Source organism: Misgurnus anguillicaudatus, chromosome 13 (genome assembly GCF_027580225.2).
Source record: "Misgurnus anguillicaudatus chromosome 13, ASM2758022v2, whole genome shotgun sequence".
Taxonomy (NCBI): Eukaryota; Metazoa; Chordata; class Actinopteri; order Cypriniformes; family Cobitidae; genus Misgurnus; species Misgurnus anguillicaudatus.
The window spans coordinates 14,898,371-14,926,359 of record NC_073349.2 but is presented as its reverse complement, the minus strand read 5'-3'; the positions used below and the strand labels follow the sequence as shown (position 1 = coordinate 14,926,359).

Here is a 27,989-nt window from a genome sequence, read left to right as displayed (position 1 = left end):
TGCGTATAAACAGATCACTCCACAATCCAAGACTTCAACGTACATCTAATCTATATGCAGTAATAAATTAATAGACCGTTGGTTTGAGAGCAGCCGCTCTGAAGGGGCGGAACTGTGAGCGCTTGTAGCCTCCTGAATGCACCGCTGACAGACAGCCGCTCTGGAGTGACTGCAGACTGGTCGAGGAGAAACACATCTAGATTGATCATGCGGGAGTTCGAGGCTTTGCCTTTTCAAGTGTCCGTGTAAGTACATAAGATCCGTTAGGCGGGTTTTTTGCGAGCGTTATTTTTTAATCCGCATTTTGCTCCCAAACGATCTCGTCAGCTCATCTTCCATGACGCTAGCTACACTGCTAACTAGCCGGATGAGGAAAGATTGACGTAGTTGGCTTGGATTTTACTGGAAATTTATTCTTGGACGGCAAGAGTCGTAAATTATAGAGCTGTTTTTTATTAATGTGCTGTTCTTGCGAATGCTTTACGTGTATAATGCGCAAGTGCATTAAATATTTTCGCAAATAAAACTATGTATTTTATTGTAAAGCATGCAGGATCGTCAAACAGCTCAACCTTTAAAAGATCAGCAAACCAGATGTCAAAATTATAATCTGCATGTGTTTTGCACAGATGCTGCCCTCTGCATAGTCAGGGCGACATTTAGAAAGCTCTCTCTCTCTATGAGCAGGAGAAACGCTGTTTCGTGAACAATATTAGTTTTGTCATAATTTGGTGTCTGCTGTGGGTTCACAGACTGACGTGGTGCGTGATCGTGTTTCTCCGCGAGTGCCGTGTGTGCGCGCGTCCTTTGCGGTTGTTTCCAGAAGTGACTGGTTGTTTCCGCTGTGGTGGGCCCGACAGAATGGAGTCTTTATTACGTAATGGCGTGGATCAGCAGACAGGTCGTTCCTCATAGGTGTGTTTGATTTAATGCGTCACCGCACTGACCAAAAAGCAATGACATCGAAGTACCGCGAGAGCCAGTCGAAAGGTGAGCTTTCCATTCGTTCTCGCGGTAGCTCGATCTGACTGCAAAGTGCTGCATGAAGCCGAACAGCGAATACGTCCAATCACAGAGATGGGAGGTCTGCTTTAAAGAGAAACATCTAGTGCAGTATCGTTTGTGCTTTACACAGTATTACTTTTGATCTGCCGCGGTGTTTATTGGATTTTGTACAACAACCTTTGCACTATAACCAGAATTCACACAAGTACACGCGGTCGGGGTTGTTTGCTCTGTTGACCTTAATCTACGAGAAGAGTACGCAGATTGCGTTATGGTAAGATAAATGCTTTTTTACTCTGCTGTCATAAACACGATAATGTAAGATAACGTAAAGATTTTCTGTCGATAGACTTTGTTTTGGTTAATTTCCAAATAGTTGGTTGATGAAAGGTTTAATTATGTCTAAACGCGAATCTGTGTATTAGCAATTTGGGGGCAAACGAAAGATTTCGCCTGTTTTAATGTTTTTATGAAATGTGTAGACGCATTACTCGGATAAACACATTGAATAGCTTCATTTTCAATAATTCATTACATTATTTTTCCTTTATTTCAATATAAGTTTCCCCGTCATGTCAGCGTGTTTACATACCAATGTATTATATTAATGTTACATGATGTGTAAAATAAATATTGTGATTTGTAATTTAGAGAATGCGTCATATACTTGTTTATAAGTAAATATTTTAAATGTACATATAAATAAAGAAATTCGAAATATATTCTCCATTACATCTCAGTCTTTGAGAGCAGCATCGCAGTGGCCATGTGTTGTGTTTAGTAGTGCCTCGTTGTTGTCAGCACGTGTTTGGCTGATCCACTGTGTTTCCTGGGAACTCGCGTGTCCCCCTCGCGTGTGCCCTTCCAAACGAACTATCGCAAAATGTAACGTGTAAAGACTTTTTACTGGTTATCTAGTCTTTAAATAGTCTTAAATCATAATAATATACTAATCCATTTCAAAATCAAGCATATTTAAAAAAACAACATGAATGTAATGCATCTGTTTACTTGTGTGATCACAAAGACGATCTTATGTTTAGTTTCGGTAGTTTTACTTTTAATGGCAATTAAAGGGTTATTGTCAGTAATTTAAATGCCTTATTGTCACAAATGTCACTTTAGTCATTTCATTTTATTTGTTATTGAACAAATGTAATCCTATAAGTGCATGCAATAATTTTGGCAACAATTTCTATTTCTAAAAAAATCCACTTTTCTTGGATAAGACGTAGTAAACAATTGCCAAACCACTAAAGATGCAACTAGAAGCATTGCAAATAATAAAAGAAAAATAGAAAAACGAAGATACTAAACCACACGTTAGGGGGCGCTGCGATGTGACTGCCACATAAATTCTAGTGGATACATTTTTTTCTTGTATTTGAAAATTGTATGCTAGCCGTAAAAGTTATGTATTGATTATTTTCAGTGTAACACTGAAATATATGTTTTGAATAAGTGTTTTTCTTATTTTTGTTTGATGGAAATTAATAAATTTATATGTATACTTTTATACAATGCTTATATTGAGTAATGGCACAAAACACTGTGCCATCTTTTGTCTGTGATTCTCTTGGCTGGATCTTCTGCCACCATAATTACAGTCCGTTATATACAGATTTGTCCAAATGAGAAAATCATAATTCAAGCCACGCTGGCTGACCATGCCCCTCGCTGCTTAAAATTCAGTCATGTCAAGGTCAAAGTATACATTGTCTTTCCTCACCATGGGGAAACTGTCCCTGTTTTTCATAGGAGGCAAGTGATGAGTAGTTACCATCTGTTCCTTTGATCAAGCCACTCAATTAAGTAAGAGGGTTTTAAAAGGCTGTTTATTTCAGTGCCCCTTAACCCCTTCCAAAGTTTCACCATGACCCCCTCCTCTCCCTGTTTGTGAAGATGATTGCGTATTTACGGATCAATTCATTGCACTGTTGTCTTACTACAGGGCATGAGCCATTGCACCATCCCTGAGCGTCGGCAGAAGCCTGAGAGGGACGCAAGGGTGTGCACTGGGTTCTAAGAACAAGCAAGTAGGAGAAATAACCAGACATCGGAAAGCAACCAGGAACGACGTGAACCATGTCTTACTATAACAGAGAACTGGTGGTATTTTTTATCAAACACAAACTCTCGCAGAGGAACTACCCCTGCAACCACATTGGACTCACGGAAGACACAAATCGGACTGATGGGGGACAGGCGGCAGAAGAAAATGGTGATGGGGCGTCAGGGACGACGACCATCGTTAATGGCTCCCTAAATGGAACGAGTGCTGGGACCCCGCCGAGGTCCCCCACTTCATCCCCCCAACATCAGACGAACGGATCTGGGAGTCTGAACGCCGTGAAGGAGGCGCTCCGAGATTCGGCCAACGAGTTTGAGCTGCGTTATTCCAGAGCATTCAATGATCTCTCCTCGCAGCTTCACATCACGCCCGCCACGGCGTACCAGAGCTTCGAGAGCGTGATGGATGAGGTGTTTCGCGACGGAGTGAACTGGGGTCGCATCGTGGGTCTGTTTGCTTTCGGAGGGGCTCTGTGCGTCGAGTGCGTGGAGAAGGAAATGAGCCCGTTAGTGGGGCGCATCGCAGAATGGATGACAGTCTACCTAGACAACCACATTCAGCCCTGGATCCAGAGTCAAGGAGGATGGGTAAGTGAAAATACTCTTGTATTTATTATTTTGTCTACCATAGACTTTTCAATGTGTGAAAGACTAATCTTATCTATTTATAGATGTAGGGTCAAAATATGTAGAGCTTGTTCATGTAAATTGGATTATAATAAAACAACCTGTGATTTGATGCATATGGGGCGGAACCTCACAATTAAAAAAAAATGAATACCCTCCTAAACATTGAAATTGTATTGTTTGAAAAGGCTTTCCAGGAAAAGTCTTAAGTGGATTTAATTGATCAAGTTCTGTTGCAATTTGGTGTGTGTTTTGCATGGCCCTATCTGCCGGATCCCTTGGGTCCAGACGCTGGCTGTTTTTAGAGTCGCCTTCTCTTGGGCTTGGGTGGAGATGTTCTAACTCTGTGGAGGGGAAAGAAATTGGAGATAAGATAGCAGAGCCACAACTGGTTATTGATCTTCATTAGCTTTATTCAAAATCAAAACATGTCACAGAGCATGTAGATGCACATATGGTTGGGAAAAGAGAGGGGATGCACAGATTTTTTTATTGTTTTTTTTTTACTGTGCGTTTGTTTTCCATTTGCTTTTGCCATGATCAGCTGTCCAGCAGATGAAAGGCAGGCATGAGTAAAATCATGTGAGAAACCTTTGTGCTGGTCTTCTGCTTTGTGTAGACTGGATTGGTGGCAGTAATGGAGGTTACTGGCCAAGTCAGCCTTTTCCCTTTGTGGTCAGAGCTGCAATCTGATTGGGTGGTCAGTGAAGATGAGGTATAGAAGTTATTGTCTACAGGTCATTTTTAACATTGCTGGACCTGGTTTAGTGTAGAGTGTCTCTGATCTGGTTTAATCTAAAATCTCTTGTTTTTGTCTGACGTATAATGTGTTTTCTACCCTTGATGTTCCTTTCTGGTGTCTTGTGATGTTTTGGTTGGAAAGCAAAAGTGAACATGCCGCTTTTTATCTACACTTGAATTAAGAAATCGTAGTCTTATCATGTGATCACAGAGATGATCATATTGAAGCGCACAGTCAAAACAGACTGTACATAAAGGGGCGTTTTTCCGGACAGGGCTTATCCTAGTCCCAGAACACTATGTTTGAGCTGCCTTAATTTTCTTTTAATACGGTTTTTATGTTATTAAAATATTTAAACAAAAATCAAGCTTACTAAAGATAAACAATCAGTGATGAAATAAGAATAAGTAAGAAATAATTGATTTCTTGACGGGCCATTGAATTATAAGAAAATAATGCACACCCAAGGTGGTAATGCAACACGATTTCAAAGGACCAGAATCAATTATTCGGCTTATACCACGGTTACCACAAACATTGCTCTGGTGCCTTTTTTTAAGACATTTGACAAGTTAGGTGTGCGGTTTACAGAAAAATAATACAGTAAAATTAGGTAACTTCCCCTTTAAAGGGAAATTCCGCCTTGAAATTATCCCAGGGCCAACAACAAACGTGCACCGAGCTCGACCGTTCACTGGAGTTTGTTTTCATGCTAGTCTAACGTGACCAGTGTTATTGCTAAACGCAAATTAGCATGTTATGGTAGCCTTCGGGGCATCAGTGCATTAAAAACGAAATCGCTATGTCTATACTACTAATAATGCTCAAAATAACCCCACACTTACACTGTAGCACAATGAGGGTCTCTATATGTAAACCGAAGCATTGAGAACTTTGCAAGTGTACAGGCAGTTTATTAAAAAGAAACACTTACCGTTCACGTCTGGATCACATATCCATGCGGGCGCCATCTTGGGAAAACTAAACTATCGCGTGAAACGTTGTTGCCCGGAACAGGTGTTGTGCTTTCACGCGAGAGTTCAGTTTTCCCAAGATGGCGCCCGCATGGATATGTGATCCAGACGTGAACGGTAAGTGTTTCTTTTTAATAAACTGCCTGTACACTTGCAAAGTTCTCAGTGCTTCGGTTTGCGTGTGGAGACCCTCGTTGTGCTGCGGTGTGGGTGTGGGGTTATTTTGAGCATTATTAGTAGTATAGACATAGCGATTTCGTTTTTAATGCACTGATGCCCCGAAGGCTACCATAACATGCTAGTTTGCGTTTAGCGGTGACGCTGGTCACGTTGGACTAGCATGAAAACAAACTCCAGTGAACGGTCGAGCTCGGTGCACGTTTGTTGTTGACCCTGGGATCATTTCAGGGCGGAATTTCCCTTTAAGACCAAAGTCACTCCGATATAGTGTTACACATGCGTTTGCTTTTTCAACCGTTTACTTTCTCTTAAGACCTAAATCGTCTTGTTTATGAGGATACTTTTTGATGCATATGTGTATTTAAGGCCAATTAAGCGGAAAAAATGCTCACAAGCTTAATGAGCAGCGAAAGCGTGACTTCCGCGCTCCTCTCACACAGAAACAGCGCCCCCATATAGCTCTGTTGTTTGTGTTTTAATCACTTGTTTTAAAACTGTGCTACTTACATACATGTACAAACGTTAAATTTCGTCAACATGCGCAGAGCAACGTGATGTAGGTGCGCAACCTCGATAGAGACAATAGTCCAAATCTTATTCTTATTTAACATATCTACAGTTTTTTTGCCCACCCCTAATCAGTGTCATTGTTTTGTCTCAAGAAGCACACCAGTATTGTTTTTTGTAAGATATGTTTGTAAAAGCTACTTAAATGTCCTAATATAACTAAGACCTAGTCCTAGCTTAACCTTAACCCTGTCTGGGAAACCGCTCCAAAGTGTGTCTCTAGAATTACCCAATAGAATTGACTTAACCAAATTTTGCTATAATTTCTGTGATTCAGAAAACACAGACGAAATCCTGGAATCGAGATATGAAAACGGAATTTACCCTATAGTGCGGAATTCAGCAAATTTTGTATAAACAATTTTTAAAACCATTATTTATTTGCGAATATCAGTTAATTGCTGTGATGTTATTAACCAGAAAATAAAAATAATAGAAATGAATGGAACCATCTCACTATTTGCGGGACAGAACACGGTCAAGTGATTAGGCACCATCAACTATAAACATTCATACTGAATTGAAAAAACGATGTCAAAGAGACTGAGAATTTCAACTTTAACTGCCAAATTTATATCATAGCAGTATCCAAATAACTTTTATAAATTGGGACAGCAACTGTTTTGCAGATTCTGTCTACACACTAAACACGTAACGAACAAAATGAAAAATTTAAAGGAAAACTAGAATAAAAAATTTAAATAAGGTAATTTGAGAAAAAAATAAAATGAAATTAAAATAAAAAAAGTTTTCATAGAGCCCTACAAATTACAGATGTAACATAATTTGCTGAGGAAGAGGAAAGTCTCGCTCAATGTATTATGTTTGAATTGCTGAATGGCACTTCATAGGCTAATGATGAATGAAGGCTTGAGGTTTCACATCCTGAGGTTATGCACCCAGCTGCATTTTGGGTTAATTTTGAGCTGAAATTGCAGGATGTCTCTTGATGTCACTTCCTCAATGGGGTAGGAAAATGAGGTCTGTGTGTCTGACATACAAAGGAAGACATGCATGTGTTACATGCTCACGATGAATGTAGGCCGCCTTTCTGTACACACCCACTCAACCCTCTTCATCCCACTCGCATTCAGCAGCAGTTACTCGCTGCCAGTCGAACTTCACCAGTTGGCGTACGGATTCTCAAACAGGCCACTGAAAATCATCTGCGAGATGTGGCGGCAGGGTTCACGCATACGTGCACGTGCGTGCTCGATTTTTACAGTCGACAGAATAGGGTCTCTCTGTAGCGTGTTTTTTATGCATGAAGCATAATAGGGGGAGTTCACATAGTGCTTAATCATAGTTTCTGCTTTGTAGTGAGATATATGGGGGGAGCTGAAAAAAAGTATTTACTTTCCCTTGTGTCATTCCAATCCTGAATAACTTACATTTTCAAGAATTTTTTTTTTTTAAAGGAAGTGAAAGGGGAACCAGATTATGTCAAGCTTCAAATAAAAAACATGCATCATAATAGTAGTACATTGGAATGTTTATGTATTATATTATAGTTTCAGTGAAAGTTCAAAGTATAGACTGTAGCCTTTTGAAGCCATACAGTAGCTTTGTGGTCACAATTCACTTTCATTAAATGGAAAAGAGCAGCTTTTCTTTTTTTATGTGCTCTGTAAAAAGGATATAAAAGTTAAATGGGCTATGAAAGACATGAAAGGACGTAAATTGTGAAATACAGGCTAAAGTCATTAAAGCATTAAAGTTTGATTTGACATTTTTCGTAAAAAAAATCCAGATAATTTACTCACCACCATGTCACCCAAATGTTAATGTCTTTCTTTGTTCAGTCCAGAAGAAATTATGTTTTTTGAGGAAAACATTCTAGGATTTCTCTCATTTTAATGGACCCCAACACGTAACCGTTTTAAAGCAGTTTAAAATTGCAGTTTCAACTGAGTTTCAAAGGACTCCAAATAATCCCAAACGGGGCATAAGGGTCTTATCTAGCGAAACGATTGTCATTTTTGACAAGAAAAATATAAAATATGCACTTTTAAACCACAAATTCTCATCTATCTCCGGTCCTGTGACGCGCCAGTGCAACCTCACGCAATACGTCAAGAGGTCACGGATGACGTATGCGAAACTACGCCCCAGTGTTTACAAGTGTGGAGAAAGAGGACCGTTCCAACGTTGTTGTATGTCGAATAATACTAATTAATGTCTTTGTGTCAGTTTATTGTTAAAATGGTCCGCAAATGTGCGTTTCATATATGTAACACGTGACCTTTCCACGACATTACACAATTACGTGAGGTTGCACTGGTGCGTCACAGGAACGGAGGAAGAAGAGAAGTTGTGGTTTAAAAGTGCATATTTTTTACTTTTCTTGTCAAAAATGACAGTCGGTTCGCTAGATAAGAGTACTTTGAAACTGCAATTTTAAACTGCATTAAAACTGTTAAGTGTTGGGGTCCATTAAAGTCCATTAAAATGAGAAAAATCCCCGAATGTTCTCACCAAAAAACATAACCTCCTCTCGACTGAACAAAGAAAGACATCAACACTTTGGATGACATGGTGGTGAGGAAACTATCTGGATTTTTTTTTAAAGAAAATTTAAATTCAATCTTTATCATGACCTTACTCCATGAATATTAAAGACATCAAGGTAATATGTTTTTACGTTGTATAGGATGATTTGGTAGAAAACGGTTACTCGCTAAAAATTACAGGGTTTTCACAGACAGGGTCGCAATTATGACAGAATTCAAATTTGGAGTGTTGAATGAACCAACAGTTACCAAAAATAGTGTGTTAAAAAACCCATCCTATGTCATACAAACATACCACTCACCTTCATCTGCCTTCTGAAAAACCTTCTGATGTGCGCAGCAGGGTTACGTAAATGTCCAAGCTGCACACGTGACAGAACACCTAATAAGCAATACAATGGCATGTGAGAGGGCTGTGTGTCATCGCCACCAAACGACTCCGAATAAAAAAAGACAGACTTAACATTACGATGGTTCCAGTGCAAAGAGAGTGCTTTACTTAAAATCGCATCCTAATGACGAAAGCACGCATGGGCTCGGATTGATAAAAGTACAGTGTGAGTGCGTGCTTCTTGGGGAGTAGAGAAGGGGGGACTATTGCGCTTGGGCATGGTTTGGTTTGGGTAATGTGAGTGCGCCCTCATATTTTTGCGTGTGTTTATGTAGGTTTGTCTCATCCCACAGAGGCACATTTTTCAACCACACTTGTCTCGTCCTCAGCCCGCGCAGTTATGCCGTGAAAGTCGTTGGCAGCTGTGTGATGCAGGTGTATGATGGTACCTGCACGTCTTTCTTCGGCTCTGGGGAGATCTGTGCTGAGATCTCTGATACAGTAAAAATACCCAGAAGGGCAGTGGCACCATGGTCTGTTTTCAAATGCATGCTGTAAGTAAAAAAAACAAATGGATTTGGGAATAAACAGAGTCAATAGGAAGGATGTGCAGATTCAGGGAAAGAAGAATGACTGTCGTGTATGTGTTTGTGTGTGTTAGTATTTCCAGTGATCTATTAACCATTGTACTAGAGAAGTCCAGTTCTGGAGGGGGTTGGGATATTACCAATTAGGGTTGAATTATATGTGAATGTGCTCTGGGTAACTGCCTTTGTTCATTTAGGCTAGTACAAGATCAATTATTTTAGGTCGGGGAGAGTTTAAAAGCAATGAGGGGAGGGCAAAATAGCTATACGGGTGCTGCTTTTTGTTGTTATTACACCTGCTTTGTTCATGGTTCCTGCTTTAGTGTATGTAAGGGTAGGATGAAGAAGTCCTCCGAAACCCTCATTAGCACTGTCCAGCCAGCTTCTTTTACCATAGTATTACACACCGAACCATTAGTCAACACATAGTATACTCGTGATGCACTCATGCATGCACGCATATAAACAAAGTCCCAATTTGTAATGTTTTATTTACTGTCACCAGATTACTTTAGTCCTTATGTGATGTATAGCTATCCAAATTCATTAAATGTAGATGCAAAATGCACATGTTTCACAGACACGTCTCATTGTCTATCATGTTTGCAGAGGAAAACCCATGGGACCCCCTCCTCCCATCTATTATCCTTCTTTCATCACTTTTACTTTCTCTTCACCCTTCCTCTGTCTCTTCATCATCCCCTTCCTTTCTTTCGATTTTTCGGTTTCTTCGTTCGCTCTCCCCCGCCTTTCCCTGAGCCTCACGTGGGTGGACGTGTTGCAGATCAGACATGCAACAACACGCCTACGTCACCACGTCAGTGTCCCCGTTCACCCCTTCACGCCGTCGCATTCGTTCCGCGTTCATCCGTCCATCCATCATTCCACCATACTGGTCATCTGTTTGCTTCTTGCGATGGCCACACGTGTTGGGCGACGTGTTTGTGACACGCCTCTTCGCAACCATTCGTCAAGCTCCAATACATCAGCACCGCCTCTCTGCGCCTCTGCGGGCGCGTGTGTCGCATGTATACGCCTGCTTTTGTTCTCCTGGTCAATTGTGTCTGGGTTTGGATCACGTTGTTTCTTCAGCGTAGAATCGCCAATTAGCGTGTGCAGATGCATGTCGCATTACAAAATGCGACGTACGTTATTGTTCTACTTCGTGCATTTTGTTCATTTTCACGGTTATATGAGCGTATAGCACACGCAGAGCATGTGATTACCTTAAACAAAGGAGCTGCGGGACACACAGTCAGCTTGCAGCGTCCAGGTGAGGGGCTGGGCTGTAAACACACAGCGACTGCAGTAATGTATACAGTCGTCCAGATGTGACGCTGTTGAGCAAATCTAATGCACATTAAAAAATTAAGCACAACCATTACCTTAAACAGTGATGCATCATTCAGTTAGTGCTTCGCATAATATTGCATGGCAGCCAATATTCTCTCATTACTATTCTCAAGGTCATAGTTCACCCTGACCTTTGACCTCATAACAGATGAGACGCGGGACAGCCAGATCAACACACCGCTGAGATTTGGCATTTTCTTTTCTGTTTTGCTGAGCTTTATCTTTTTAACTACATGCATGTGGCTTTATTGTGTACGTGTGCATTTGGTGTTTGTGTGTAGCTGACTGAGTAAAAATGGCAGTAAACAGATGGTGTGTTTCGGTCTCTTCCAGCAACCTCCTTATTGAGAGAGCGAGAGAGAGAGAGGGATGGGTGGTGGTTAAGGGGATGGGGGGTTGAAGGACAAACACTATGGCCATGCACTGCTCTTATGTCACATGCAGAGGGACAGATTTTGGGGGGGGCTTACCTTCAAGGAAGCGTGGCCTGATCCATTGTGCCATGGGAGGAGACCGAGCAAACACGAAAGACGAGGGATTGGGCTGTGGGGGATGTAGAGAGATGAGGACCGTGTTTCATTATTACGAAAGTCTTTTGGTCCGACAACAGAGGCTTAGTCAACATGCACCTGTAAGCTCGGTTCTCCTAATGCACTTCAGACAAGATTATCCGGCGCCATAAAACCATGCTGCAATTAGCCCCAATAACACGGACTAAAAGCCCACTGAAAAGACGCGCTCACCATGGCATTGTTGCTGCTTGACTGTGTGTCGGTGGACAACATTAAGCTCCTTGTTCATCTGACAGAATTTACTTAGAAATGTGATTTGTGTTCTCGTACATCGGTCGTCTGCATTCCACTTTCACTCGTCTAATATACTATGCAGAATACACTTAGACTGTCTCTTGCTAAACAAATCATATAGCCGGTGCATGTAATAAATTAATAAATCAGTTACGGTAAGTATAGTCCATTTTTATGGTACGCTGGGGTCCGCGTACAGTGCATGTGATGCAATTTTCATCATTAGAGGAGTTTCATCATACCGACGGCTTTTTGAAACCCTGCAGACATTGTACACGTAGGTTGCGCCCACAGGAGAATGTCGCGCAGTAAATGACTAGTATATGTACACATGTCGAACGTCTGTGTACACATACTAGTCAAATAAACTATACTTTGCAAAGGCTAAAGGGCTCGTTATAGTTGTGCGTAGCCGCAACGGCGTAGGTTCCGCGTCGGTTTTCATTTATACTTTTGCGTCGTCATCCCCGTCGACGTGCAAACACACCCGCAGACCGCTGGTATGCAGTAACCACGCGTGTAACCACAGTAACAGCACGACTGTTAAAGAAGAAGAAACTTGGCCAGTTAACCCACAAACAAAGAAGAAACAGCAACTTGTTGTGTATGATTTAAGAAGAGCAGCAATGATGGAAGTAAATAAACAGCGACTTTTGTTGCAGTATGAGTTAAATCACTCTTCAACTTGGCTCATCTTTGTTTTCATCGTCCCAAATGGAAATATCTATGACGCGTTTTTTTACCTGACGGGAGGGGTTTTGGTGGACCAATCACAGCGCTTACGGTCTGCGTAGATCGGATGCGCTGTTAAAACGTCAGGCTACGCAGAGCTACGCACAGGCTACAAATAACCTACGGCGTCGCTACGGTGTAGAGCTTACGCACGACTATAAATCGTGCTTAAGCGTTCGACCGTGTGCGTACGTTCACATGCATAGATAAAACAGACTATAATCTGGGCTAAAAGGGACACTCTACTTTTTATGAAAATATGCTCATTTTCCAGCTCCCCTAGAGTTAAGCATTTGAATTTTTGCCATTTTGGAATCCATTTAGTCAATCTCTGGGTCTGGCGCTACCACTTTTAGCATAGCTTAGCACAATCTGATTAGTCCATAAGCGTCACGCCTAAAAAATAACCAAAGAGTTTCGATATTTTTCCTATTAAAAACTTGACTCTTCCGTAGTTACATCAATTACTAAGACCGACGGAAAATTAAAAGTTGCGATTTTTCTAGGCAGATATGGCTAAGAACTATATTCTCAATCTGGCGTAATAATAAAGGACGTTGCTGCTGTAGCATGGCTGCAGGAGGCGCAATGATATTTTGTAGTGCCCGAAAATAGTCCCCTGCTATTGAAAGATACTAAGGGGACTATTTTCGGCTGCTGCTAATATCATATCAATATCAGGGTGCACAATCTCTGAACGCCAATATTGACATTTGAAATCACCTAAGCAATCATTTCGGTTAGTAGACACGCCCCTTACTGCTAATTGGCTACAAGTGTGTTTTGGTAGTCGGCCCGACTCCCTTTTCCGACGCGTTTTTCAGAAATCGTGCACTCCGTCTTTAAAGTATGCAGAAGCTGTCCTCTTCCAATGGCACACTTTTGCAACATAATGCGTTGAAGGTGCATGGTGACCGCCACTAAATCGTAAAATGACAAATGCGATGCCTACGGTCTCGTCGTCCTGCACTTAATGGCCACTGCAAGACCGCAAGAACACTTCAAGTGGGCCATTTGGGACAGGCCCTAATTGTGAACATGTTCAAGTTTGTGTAAACGTGTCTGCACTTTTGAGATGAAGTCATAAAGTCACCACAGTGTTACGGAGGTGACTGACTCAGACTGGTTCAGCTGACTCAGAATGAAAGCTCAGTCTTAATAAGATGCTCAGATTGGGACTGGGTTGACGTCAGATTGTTCTCGTATATGCTGCTTTGGATGTAACACAGCTGCTGCTGTGCCCTGACCGAGGTGCCTTACAATGGAAATCAGGTCATGAACAATTCTGTCTTTCACATTGTGTCTGCCCTGTCCCTCCATCCTCCTCTTTAAACCCCCATCTGCTTTCTCTTATTCCCGTATAGCTCAGTTCAGATCAGATTATGGAGTTCGATATGAGGCCACATCAGAAAGATTAGTTACCGTGATGAAGAAAGACCGCCATGGCTACTGAGTCACTTATATAATGTGATTTGTTTGATTTGTTTTTGTACAGAACTGTCGGTGGATATTCCAAGATTGCTTCATATGTAGTCATAATTTGATCTGATCTTTAAATAAGTTAATTGACAAACAGTATGTTTAAACATTGTTGACTCATCCAACTCGGTAATGTCAGCAAAGGGCAATTACATGCATTATAAAAGTTCAAATTTAATTGGATTAAAACATTTAATATTTTTGCATTTGGCAAACGCTTTTTTTATCCAAACCAACAGTGCACTTTATCAGTATGTGTGTTCCCTGGGAATCGAACCTACTACTTTTTGAGGTGCAAATGCAATGCTTTACCAACTAATGCAGTAATACCTGAAGTAACTAGGTTATCGCTATGACTATCCTGGTACCACCCCTATGTTTGTATGTCTGGTGCTCTCGTACAGTGCATGCCATCCAATATGCATAAGTCTTACAGTCTGACACACATCCCCAGAGGCTGTCTGTATGAGCAAGTGTCTGATAAATCCGCCCATATTTTTCCCTTCATGCTTGTATGTATGTGGACATACATGGTCTGTGGATGGGGATACCCAGCTGTATGCTCATTGGGATTTGTCTGACAGAATGGGAGCTGATGGTGACGCCTCCCTAGTGAGACGTGGAACAGATTGGAGTCTAAACCCCACTCTCCTGACTCATTAATCTCCTCTTTAATTCATTTATAGTACAGACAAACACGATGAGTACAAAGGACACCTCCAGCAGACAGATCCTTCAGATATATGACCTAAAATAAACGAGGAAATGTGACTCTAGGATTACTTCACATCCGGTTATCTGATTGGATGTTGGGTGGTCTAAATTACATTTGGGATAAAGGTGTAGTGGAGTCTTTAACTGTGATTGACTGCTAAATTTGTGATTCCCAGGATTGATTCCGACTGAAGGATTGTATAACTAAACCCTAGCCTAATAGTTTAAAGGATAGTTCACCCAAAAATGAAAATTTGCTCATTACGCACCCTCATGTTATTACAAACCTGTATAAATTACTTTGAATTTGAGGAATGTTTGTACCTAAACCAATCATGAGCCCCATTGACTTTCATAGTAGGAAAAGAATACCATGGAAGTGAATGGGGCTCATGATCAGTTACGGTACAAACATTCCTTAAAATATCTTTTCTTGTGTTCATCCGTAAATTAAATTTATACAGGTTTGTGAGTAAATGAGAAAAAACTTGAATAAAACTAATATCTGGATGTTGGGAGATTTAAGCTATATGCAAAAGCAAGAGTGCTGTTATAGTTAGTATTAGCACACCTGTGATGTATTATTTATAATATTAAATTCTCTCTCATTTGTAATTTACTTTGGATAAATGTGTCTGCTTAAAGAATAAACGTGAATCTAAAACAGCAGCACATTCTTTATGTGATGTCTCAGTGCTGTTTTACAAAATTTCGACACTGTGTTGCTTGGCCAATCAGATTAGAGAACCGGAAATAAGTAATAAAGTATGTCTACAGTGAGAACAGTTTGTGCCGTTGCTGTCATTGATGCAACGTACTTCAATTGTTGTACAGGCCCCTGATATGCTGCTTTCAAGGTGACTGTACTTTCTGTGTTTGACAAATAGAGACTTCATAAAAAGCCCTGCTATTTGAAAAGTTATTAATACAAAAACTAGTAGTTTCAAGATGCATTTTATTATAGACTAGTTTCAGCAGTAACAACATAAACAAGCGGCTTTCGTGGTCAACACGTAACTTATGGTAAACTCCGCTAAGAATAAATAAAATACTTTAAATGTAGTTTATTTATATAAAAAATCAAAATAAACAACCCTTAGATTACATAGGAAACCAAACATTTGTTATTTTCGACAAGGTATTTGTTCAATAGTTCACTTTAGAAACTAGTCAGACCATTAAAATATGAAACCGGAAGTAAAGTTCTGACCAGACATGTAATCGCGTCACCGCACTTGTGTCCGATAAAACCGTCTATATGTGACCGTGTCTGTGAAATCCAGAATAAAGTCTTATAATCTATCATAATCCATCATAATCTTGGCCTTACTCGGTTAATATTAAAGATATCAAGGTTATATTTCACAGACTTTTTTTTACATTTATATAGATTGATTTTATAGCAAATCACAAAAATTACTTGAGCTGGGTTTTCACCGAGGGGCAACCTTCCGATCTCTGATCAAGCCAATACGGAAGTGATTTAAACTGCAATTCATCACCTGGCCACTTGAGGCTGGCTCCAAAAGGGAGTCAATTCTCATAGACCTCCATGTTAAAATGCCCAACTTTACAGTAGAAAATAATATGTTTACAGCCTGGTACAAAAAGTGTTTTGGTCTGTATACCTTTCATGACAACTGTGAAGGTAGTAACTCTTAACGTTTAAGTTATATTAAGCCTTAAAGTTCTGCATAATTAAGGGCGTGGCCACTTGAGTGTTGGTTGAACAGCCACTGCTGTCACTAGAGTCAAGCTAGGCCAACGTGGTTTCAGCAACCAGTCACCTCAGCTTCACCCACGTCCCGCCTTTTTACCCATTTTCGGATATCCGTGAGATATGCACGGTGACGCACGACCAAAATGACGATGGCAGGCACTGCCTTACTATAAGCTTCAAAAACGATCGTCAGAAACCTATGGGTGACATCACCGACACTACGTCCATCTTTTTTACACAGGCGTCATCACAAATTGGTTTGTGACTCATTGTGAACCTGAACCCAAAGGCGTTAAACCAAAGATAGAGATTTCTCTATACGAGAGAGAGTTTTAAAAATACATTTTTGCCTAGTAGGTGTGAGCTGATGTCATTGACATCAAAATGGTAAATACCAGGCTGACATCAGAAATCCTATTTACTGGGAAGCCTTTGCCCTCATAGCTCAATGTCTGCTGACCTGACGTGATAATAAGCGGTACAGTTTGATCAGAGATGAAGTAACTGAGGCAAACACAATCTTTGCCCCTTGCTGTTTATTTTTACCCTTAAAAAGTACCAATACAGGTTTATCTGTAAATCCCAAAATATTGCATCCTGTTTGTTGTGCAACATTTTGTTATGTCCATCCTGCCGTGTGATTTACTGGATTTATTCAGCTTAAATCCGGTGTTTTGCCTCTTTTCCTCCTCTCTCACTGTTTTCCATCATCCCTCCCATCACAGACCAGAAATTTCTGGTTTCAGCCCGAGTGACTCAGCAGAGATTATTGATAGAGAAAGTGCTAGGCCTGTGTTACGAGTTACACGAATTTTTTGTTCTGGCTCTCAAAGCCTGCTTCATATCAGCTGATTTCTGTCCACATTCCTCACTGGCTATGAGGAAATCCTGCCCTTCCGGTCTCACTGTAATTGTTCTGCTGTGAGTCAGTGGAGTTGACTGTAGAAAAGAATCCCACTGTTATCCTTTTGTCTCACCATTCAGGCTCAATGCGTTTTTAAGAGGCCACAGGCCTTTATGTTGTTGTAAGACACCTCCTTAACATTCCAGTTTGTGCTCTCATCTGAACTGGACGGCTTTGTTTGGTTGCCAGCCTCAGGCTGCATGGATCTTGGTCTCCAGGTTGAGATCTTTCATTAGTGGTTCTTGTTAAGAGTCATTTTTGTTATCAGGGACGTGACGGTGAGAAAATGTTCCCCACCGGTTATTAATTAACGTGTGACAAACTCTGTGTCACCAATATCACCGGTTGGGGGAGGAGGGGGTTAAATTGCTTATTAATGCACATGCAGTCTTGTACATTTTAATTTCACTTATTCCCTAGGAAGCGAACCCACAACCTTTTGCGCTAGTGATGCACGTGTTGGGGACATATCATGAAAATCTTTTTCCATGTTTAAGTGCTATAATTGGGTCCCCAGTGCTTCTATGAACCTAGAAAATTTGAAAAATCAACCCAGTAACTTAGTTTTGGTAAACCATTATCTGCAAGCATGTGAATAAATAGGTCATTAAAATTTTGCTCCCCTTGTGATGTCAGAAGCATTTTTTGCATTTTAAAGGACACACCCAAAAAACACACATTTTTGTTCACACCTACAATTTTAACATGTTAAAAATAAATTATATTTGTGGTGTTTTGAGCTAAAACTTCACATACATACTCTGGGGACACCTTTAGTTGACATCTTAAAAAATCTTGTGAAATGTTTAATGACGTTTTACTATTTTAAAACGGCATAAGATATTTTATTTAAGGCTTGAAATATTAAAATCAAAAAAATTATATTAGTAAAACTCGATGTGTGGCTTTTGCACTTTTTAAAGTACACTTCTACACATGAATACCCAAATTTGGGTTTTATTTAGCTATAATGTAGTGAATAGATGTTTAGGTTTTTATCTGATTAGTCGATTAATCGCTTATGAAAATAGTCGTTAGTTGCAGACCAAAAAATAATAATTATTTGGCTAAAATAATGGATTTCAATTTAAACTATTTTGAACTATTATGACAATTATGCATTATTTTGATCTTTTAGGAAGCATGTGTTTATATCCCATCTATGATTTCCTTTAACTCAGGTTGGTGCATTGCATTTACATTCAAAGGTCATGGGTTCAATCCACAGGGATACTGATAAAAACACACATACTGATAAAATGTATATCTTGTACGTCGCTTTGGATAAAAGCATCGGCCAAATGCATAAAAAATGTAATTTTTCGTCAACATTACTCATCATCCATGTTGGATTTATCCGATCTTGTCAGATACATTCTGGGATTTTCATTTCTACAAAGGCCTATTTCTCATTTTATCCAAATTTCAAGGCGCTGTAATTACAAGCTTTTTATCTTTAGAAGCAACCTTTGCTGTTCGAACACACCTATTGTTAAGATCTCCATTTGGTTTCAGAGTAATTGTTTTTTTGAAGATTCTCATTGGTCAGCCAAACAAGAAAAGGCTGTTTCACAGGTATCTACATGAAAGGTGGACAGCGAATAACACCCATCTGAGGACTTTCCTTTTTTACTGGCTTATGTTCAGACATACCGCCCTTCATCCAGTCTTCTCTCATCAGTACAGAAGAATTGTTTAGTATGAAACACATTATGTTATAAGTAAACGCATCATCAATCATTTGCTTGCAAACAGAACAGGCCGTTCCAGAAAGCGTGTCATCGGTTAAGCGAACGCCATGGTGAGGGTAAGGGGTCAGGATGGTGTAACAGTGGAGAAACACAGCTTTCTGACTCACTGAAGTATCTTTGTGACACTTTCACAACCTCTCTCTCTTTTTCTTTCCAACATTAAGCTCTAAGTAACTTGATGTAATACACTGATGTCAGCCGACAACATGATGAGGATGACTACGCTCTACCACCATCTTCTGTGCCAACTCCAATACTCCCGCTCTGTACCTCTTTCATAAACCAAATCCGTCCCTTTACTGGCCTCTATTTGGATATTAGCCTGTGCTAACTAAACGCAGACACCTTGCACCTGGTTTCACTCTCTCCTGTAGGGTTTGGTTTGTATGTGCTCTTTGTTCTGATAGGCCTGTGGAAAACGCCTGGCACTCGCCGCTGCCTAGCAGCCAGTATCTCTCGGGAGATTTCGCACAACCCCTGCGGTGTTCGAGAGCAAGACAAATCAGGTTTTCATGACAGATAGCATTTATGTACACATGCTTAACTTATTCACTCAGGCACACCTACTGCAGATCATCGGTTTCGGAGTAGGTGTAGTTGTAAAGTAGTCCTATTGGGTTTAAGAGCTGTTTAGACAACTAGTCATAAATACTTTTAGTGATATTCAGGCGTGATGATGGAGTGGGTTTGGCTGTATTGTTAGACGTGTCAGGGCATGTACTGTACCTGTGTGTTGGTTATGGGATCGATGAACCCATGCATTTTGGGTTAAGGTCATGTTAAAGATTATTGAGAGGAGCTAAACACAAAAATATTAACATTCATGTAGCAACTTGGAGAAAGACTTAGTTGCAAAGCTTGCACCCATGTGCATTTACAGTGATGCCTTGGTGGACGCTTTTAAACTATACATGTTATCATTCTGTGTTCCCATTATCTACATTTATGCATCTGGTAGACCCTTTTTTCCATGCTATACTTTTTTATTAATATGTAATTTTTATTAAACCTTTTGCACTACTAATGCAATGCTCTACCAACAAAAGTCCTTTTAAGGAAGTCCCGCCACTAAGCAGCCATGTTTGCAACACCTGCAGGCTGTTATTTCAGTCATGCAAGACTAAAGTCCTATCTACTTGAATGAGGAAAGACGGATATCTCTAAAATCACGTACAATCACAATTAAGCAACATTTTTCTGACCAACAATTAAACTTGACGTCAACTGTACCAAAACTTTTGTTCTTAAACTCAAATTGTACTTAAAACACAAGCGGACATATTAAGTGTTGCATCACTTATTGATAGTAATAGCAATGCTATGAAGCAGTTGGGGTTTAACCATCTGACCCAAGTAAAAAAGCGAACTAGTCCATATATTTAGTCGTCTTTTCAATGCAAGTCTATGGAATATTTTGTTGGTTTTGCAAAAACAAGCCTTTGTGATGTTTCAAGCGCATTATGCATGACACACACTTTTTTTAGCTTACTCATTCCAAAATAAAAGACATCGCCTTGAGTTTAAGGCGAATTTTTAAAACGCCCATTCTACATCCAGCTATTACACTTACTACTTAATTTTCCCATACATCTTACAACACTACAGGCTGAGCTCACCTTACCACCAATGGCATGTCTTAACATGTCTGAGATTTAAGATTGGACAGCAACCAAAGAGCGACATTCCGATCATACCGCGGTACATTTCACCCACCTTGTTCTCAGAGTTTGTGTATCATAAAAGTTGGCGTTCCTTGAGAGGTTACGTATGTATCTGTGTGAACGTTTAAAACAATGTGAATTCCTCTAGTCGTGTATTGACTCGAGCACACCCACTGTTCTCCATTCACTATGAGGTCAGCAGTGTTTAAACAACCCAAAGTTGACGGAGTTGTGATGGAGGAAGTGAATGAGAGAATTTATATTTACTCTTGCTGTTCGTCATAAAGCTGTAGTTTACTTTTATGGTTCAGTTCAGTTGTTAATTAATATAGAAGTATATTAAATCGCATTTGATGTGCAAGTAATTCTACTCAGTCAGATTTAGGTTTTTGCTATGTGTGATAGGTGTGTCTCAAATTACATATTTGTTTACTATTGTACTTGTGTACTGTTTTGCAAAGACAATTACGCTTAAGTCTGACTGTGACTGAAATTATGTGACATTGACATCAAAATACCATGTATGGATCGGTTTTCATCGACTCGCATTGTGTTACGCGTTTGACGTAAATTTATATCATACATCCGGTTGGTCAGTTTGGAAATACTTACTTTATTTATTTATATTTTTTCTACAACAGAATAATCGTAAACTCCTCGAAACTGGCATAACACAAATGTAACTATGGGAATTATGTTGCAACTAAAAGCATCCAAAATAAATAAAAACAACTGTTATAGTTTCCGCAATAACGGTACATTCACACGCGGCGAAAGCGTTAATGCTTGACAGAAGGCTTGTCTGAAGCGTGGCCAACAGCCAATCACAGTGGCCGCAACCTATGCCGAAATTGGCTGGCTCTGCCTAGGTTATTTGCATAAGGCGATCTGATTGGCTGGCGCACGTGGTGCCCCTTGAAAAGTTAAAAAATGTTCAGCTTCGGCCTCGAGACGGATCCACAATTCAGTTTGGCAACGCATGACGTCACCCATTAAAAGTGAATGGGTAGCGTTAACGCTTACGCCCCGTGTGAATGCACCGTAACATCATAAACAAACGGCTTTCATGGAACAAACGTAAACTCAACAAATAACAAAAAGTCATTTTAAAGTAGTTTATTTTTGATAACAAGCAAAATAAATAACAAGTAGATTACCTTAGTTCAAATCATAGCTAAAGCTTATCAAAAACTACACTGAGCGTAAGTAACTGTGTAAAATTACTGTATACAATCTTAACTACAGATCGGCTGCCAGACCTGCATTCACATGGGGGTGATCTATGATCGCCGTCTCCCCTTGTCTTTAGGAAACCAAAACATTTGTTATTTTTGACAAGGTATTTGTTCCTGAGTTTAGTTTAGCCACTAGCTGTAGCAACAGACACTGGAAGTTAAGTTTCGCCCAGACGCGTAACCGTGACAATGCGTGTGCATCCGATGAAACGTCTATATTTTATTATCTTTACCTCGAATTTGCAAAATTGTAATTGACATTTTAGCGAAACGCTTCTTAAGGAGTCATTTAAAAAAATAATGAAAGAGTTTGCATCAGTTCTGCAGTCTAATTGGCTGCTTTATCTTTAATACTCAGTCCAAAATAAAAAAATATTTTTTTAAATAAAATTTTTGTTTTTTAAAAGCGGGGTGCATGATTTTTGAGAAACGCTTTGGAAAAGGTAGTCAGGCCAAATACCAAAACTCACTTATAGCCAATCAGCAGTAAGGGGCGTGTCTACTAATCAACATTGTTGCCTGGGTTGCGTATGTGTAGGGCGGGTCTATCAAAAGAAGGTCTAGATTCTATTGGGGTAGGGGAGTGTTTGTTTAGGTGATTTCAAATGTCAACATTTGGCTTTTAGAGATTGTGCACCCCGCCTTTAATGAAAGAAATTTATATGTTTGAAACACCTACAAAAGTCATTTGAGGGACACGAACATACACCTTAAGATTAAGAGTTATTTAAGATCATGGGAAACTACATCAGAAGTGTAGATGGTAGAGTACATAGTGCATAAACAGTAATTTTCAACCCAGCGTTTGGTTGTAATTTAACCCCCACTTAGTTGTAATTTAACCTATGCTGGGTTGTTTTAACCCATTGTTGGGTCAAATATAAACATTTTGTAGGTTAATTTAATGCAACGTCAGTGTTCATCCCACACTAACGCTGTGTTAAAATAGGCACAGCATTTTTCTATTGTAGTTTATCATACATCTTTTGCGAAAAACAAAACGGATGAAAAATTCTGATATTAAGGCAGGAACAGAGTTATAATGTTAAAAACACTGAGTAATAGGTGCGTTTATTTAGGTTAGTAATGGAATACCCTAGCAACCACATAGCAATGCACTCAAAACACCTTAGCAACCATCCGCACGCATTCTGCCAGCACAGGTAAGAGTAAAACCTATGCTGCATTATGTCTCTGTGTTTTTGTACCCATGGATTTAAAGCAGAGCTTTTCAAAGCAGATCTGTTGGGGTGTTTATGTGGATGAGCATGTCAAACTAAAACAGTAAGTTAAGGTCTTGACCTGTGATGTCACGTGCTGCGTCATTGGTGATGATAACCCCTCTGCACTGGAACTGCGTGTGTGTTATCAGCCTCTGCCACTGCCATGACCCCTCCCATGTAATGACACAATCATTTCTAATGAAATCGCTGTCATGTGCATCTGTGTGTGTGTGTGTGTGTCTTTAACAATAGTGACACATTACAGTAATGTCAAACCTGTAATGTATTGCACCTTACACTCCACCTCTGTTAATCTCACACACCTTTGTCGTCTTATCCACCTGCATTCCAGGTAGCGCCTTTTTGTCAGTTAGTGCAGTTTATTACCTTTTTATATTTGACTTGATGTGTAATTAACCATTTTATTTGACTTTAACGTTGCATTAAACCCTCTACCCCAGGATATTTCTCACGCTTTTTTTTTGAATATGCACAATAATTTACAATGTTGAGGAAATTCTGTTTGTGTTCAGTATGTGTACACCGTGCTTTTTGGGACTTGGGACCGTGTACAGAAGCTCAGTTAAAGGGAAGCTTGCGCAAAAGCAGCTTCCATTCAACCTGATGTAATGGAGTCAGTTGCCAAAGGGCTTCATTTGTATTGTGGTTCTTTCACACATATACACCTTTAGCTTCTCTTTTTTTTTGTACAAAAAACACAACTATTGGTGTTGAAATGGTCAGAAAACGTATGACATGCCACCTGGTCATTCGAAAACAAAGTTATCGTCTTTGAAGATGCTGGGGTATCTCCGCTTTGGTTTCTGAGGTGAAACCCAATCTGCTGTGACTGACAATGGTTGCCACAGTGAACATGTTATGCGTCTGATGGTTTTGTCCTCCACATTCTTCTTCCCATATTTTCAAGCTTGTGTAGTCAAGTAGGGCAAAGGGAAGGAGAAAAGGATGACATCAGTGTGATCACATTGTGGAAAACGGGGGTGAGCGTCTGAGGCTTGTGTTTGACTTGCGGCCTGTTTTGTAATCGGCTGCATGCACTGAATATTTCGTGCGTGATTGCGGCATTGCTGTAATTCCTGGACCGAAAATGTGATGCCAGTAAAGCTTATTGCATTAACCCTACATTGGCACACAGGAGGCAACAGAAAGCAACTGTTTGTATATGTGTACAAGAACATGTCCATGGTTTTGAGTTATATTTGTTTTAGTGGTCACGCACTGTAGATTTATTTCAGCTTTCATTGGCAATTGGTCTGCTCCACTTTTTGTGTGTTCCCTAAGGAACGGGTTACGTTATAAAGCCTGAATTCCCCTTTCAGCTTTTCAAATAAAATTGGGGTTGAAATCCTGCTGTGAAATGAGGTTAGGCTAGTATTTGGTAAATCTCGCCCCCTGGTGGTTACAGAATTGATAATGCATTACAGTGCACACACATTTGTCATGAGAGTGGGAGGGTTTATTGAGAGGGATGTGATGGAGTTCAGTGATTGGCTGAATAAAATTTCAGCTAGTGTTAAGGAGTAAAGTGATTGGATAGTTGGGCATTGTAAAATATTTCCTCTCCTATATGGCTTGTGATGTTAGAATTTTCCAGAATTTTCTACATGCTTCACTATTGCTGTGCCAGTAGTTAGTTGGGACTTTATTAAACATTTTGTGTCGAGTCTGGAGTCCATATTTATAAGATTTTGGGGCAGTTTCCCTGACAGGGTTTAGTTTAATCCAGGAGTAGGTCTTAGGATATTAAAGTCGTTTTTACAAACAAACCTTACAAAACGTTACTGGTGTGCATCTTGAGACAAAATAATAGCACTGATGTATGTTACAATATGTCAGCGCAATATGTTTTTAAATTAAGGCAGCTCAAACATGCATTTTAGTCTGGGACTAGGATAAGCCCTGACCCTTTATGCTCATTTAAAGTAAATTTAAGTGTATTTATTATTTATTTTGAACCCATATCATAATAAATGATCATAATACAATTTGTCCACAGAAATCAATATTAATAAAAGTTTATACATAGTTCTTGAAAACAATATTATTGGGATAGAAAAGGACCGGGATGAAGCAGAAGCTTGTTTTCTCCGCCCCTTGTACAATTCACATTTTAACCAGTACATGCTGGTATCATATATTCATTGCACAATGTCCCTTAAATACATATTTGTTAAACCATGTCCCATGAATTCCAGTTATACACCAACAAATATTTGTTTTTTAACAAAACTAAAATAATTTTTATCATATACACATTCTCTAATTTTACAATTACTTCCATACATCTGTACATTGCTGTATAAGAGCGTTTTATATAACTTTTGCACTGCTTAATATTTGCATTTTTAACTCTGATCTTTAAAGGGATACTCCCTAGAGTTAAACAATTGATTTTTACCGTTTTGGAATCCATTCAGCCGATCCCCGGGTCCGGCGGCACCAACCTCAGCACAGCCTAGCACAATCCACTGAACCTGATCAGACCACCAGCATCACGCCACAAACAACCAAAGAGTTTCGATACCTTTCCCACTCAAAACTTGACTCTTCTGTAGTTACATCGTGTACTAAGACTGACGGAAAATTAAAAGTTGCGATTTTCTAGGCAGATATGTAACTACAGAAGAGTCAAGTTCCAAATAAAAAAAAATCAAAACTCCCTGGTTATTTTTTAGCGCGATGCCAACGGTCCAACCAGACCCAACGGACCGTGCCAAGCCACGCCAAAAGTGGCACCGCCAGACCCGGAGACCGGCCGAATGGACTCCAAACCGGCAAAAATCAAATGCCCAACTCCAGGGGAGCTAGAAAATGAGCACACCTTCAAAAAAGTGGAGTGTCCCCTAAAACACCATTTCGTTTCACAATCAGTGTTTTACTTTATACATAAAAAAAATCTATTATTATACAGTAATGAGAATCCCTATTGAATAAAAATGTCGGAAAAAGAACCTAAATGTGTCAATGTGATGAGTCTCAAAATGTTGTTTCTATTTACTTGACTCATATATTGCATGTGTGTTTTTACGCAGGAACGCTTCGCAGAGATCTTCGGAAAAGATGCAGCGGCGGAGAGCAGAAAGTCGCAGGAAAACTTCAAGAAGTGGATCCTGGTGGGAATGACCTTGTTCACAGGTGTTGTGGTGGGATCGCTGATAGCACAGAAACGCCTGTGAGGAAAAGGATAGCTGAAGATCCAGCATCACCCGCTACTTCATTTAGACATCGACTTGATATGAAGAAATACTTTTCATTTCGGATTCGTTTATTCTCTTTTATTGCCAATACATTTTATGTTTACATCCCACATCTCCACTTGTACTGCTGACTGAGTGAAGCGGAGAGACGCATCTGCGACGTCAAGTCACACAACCCAGACTGCAGGAGGGTGCGTGGCTTTTTAGCAAGAAAGAGAAAGCCACGTCTTATTGTTTAACAAAATGAGAATAATTACTAAATTAGTCAAAGTTTGACCAAACATTTGTTCGTTTTTTGTCTCTCTTTCTGTAATTATTTTATTTTAATAAATAATTATTTTCTGCTTTATTGTCAGTCAAGTATCCAAATTATGCTCTCATTTTCAGAGATTGTCAACTAACAAGGATACAGACATTTTATCTGAGTCTAATTTAAGCTTATTTGTGATTCTTTGAAAGTTAAATCTGAACTGAATCTCTGCTGAAGTATTCAGTCATTATAACAGCACTGACATCTCTGTGAAACGTCGCCTGTTTGATGTGCAAGAGCTAAATAGAGAAGCCCCCCTGATCCCTGCACTAAACATTCAGTGCTTGAAGCTAATCTGGAGGAGGATAAAACATGTCAGGAACCCTTTTTAATGATTCTGCTGTTTTTACATGCAAATTTTAAGAGTTAAATGTGTGTGTACCTTTTGAAAACATCTGTTCGAGCATTTTATCTTTTGATGGACCAACAGCTTCTTACAATGTTTTGATTTTGAGTTCTGTATGTTTCCGTTCAATGTTGGATTAAATCTGTTTGTTTCAGCTTTGAATGTGGTATCACACATACAACTCATTGGGGGATTGTTCTAGCTAGAACCTAGTAGAGACAAGGATATGCAAGGAGGGAGACGGTCGCTCCTGTATTTATTTTGGCTGCCCTTTCACTGTGTTTGGTGCACAAATGTAACGCATTCAGCAGAAAGAAATTAGATTAAACCATATTGCCACAAGTCTTGAGAAATGACTAAATTAGTGCTGGATTTACTGCTATCTCTCTCATCTATCTAACAGGCATTTGTATGTGTTATATAAAAAACATTTGCAGCAGGTATTTAAGCAAAGTTTTGAAATGTTTCAAAGTCAAAATCCCAACCTTAATTCACATAGGAGCATCTATACTTGAGTTTACAGGGATAGTTTAATAATAGTTTTGTTCGTTGTTACAAACCTATATAAATGTCTTTGTTTCGCTAAACACATGAGCACCATTGACTTCCATAGTAGGAAAACAAAATATTATGGAAGTGAATGGCGCTCAAACATGGTTTGGTTAAAAAAAAACATTGTTCAAAATGTACTGCGTTGTGTTCGGCAAAATAAAGAAATGCATACAGGTTTGTAATATTGTGAGGGTAATTAAACGATGACACAATTTTTATTTTTGGGTGAACTATTCCTTTAAGTCAACCCTTATGTGTTATAGGCCCATGATGTTTTCAACACCCACTTGAATCAGATCAGACAACTTCTTGGTTCTGACTTAAAGGGACACTCCACTTTTTTTGAAAAATATTCTCTTTTTTCAGCTCCCCTAGAGTTAAACATTTGATTT

The 27,989-nt window shown here is 39.6% G+C and overlaps 1 protein-coding gene across 2 annotated transcripts; it reads left to right on the top strand.

The window, feature by feature from the left end:
- Window positions 1–32: 32 nt before the first annotated feature.
- bcl2l1 (BCL2 like 1) lies at window positions 33–27,939 on the top strand. 2 transcript variants are annotated; one of them, XM_055188228.2, is made up of 3 exons: window positions 33–245; window positions 2,957–3,663; window positions 26,225–27,939. In XM_055188228.2, exons 2-3 carry the CDS (start codon window positions 3,091–3,093, stop codon window positions 26,366–26,368), a joined length of 717 nt encoding a protein of 238 aa, XP_055044203.1. In that variant the 5' UTR covers window positions 33–245; window positions 2,957–3,090; the 3' UTR covers window positions 26,369–27,939. The 2 variants fall into 2 exon arrangements, with proteins under 2 accessions (XP_055044203.1, XP_055044202.1); XM_055188227.2 differs by lacking the exon at window positions 33–245 and adding an exon at window positions 765–1,279.
- Window positions 27,940–27,989: the final 50 nt, after the last annotated feature.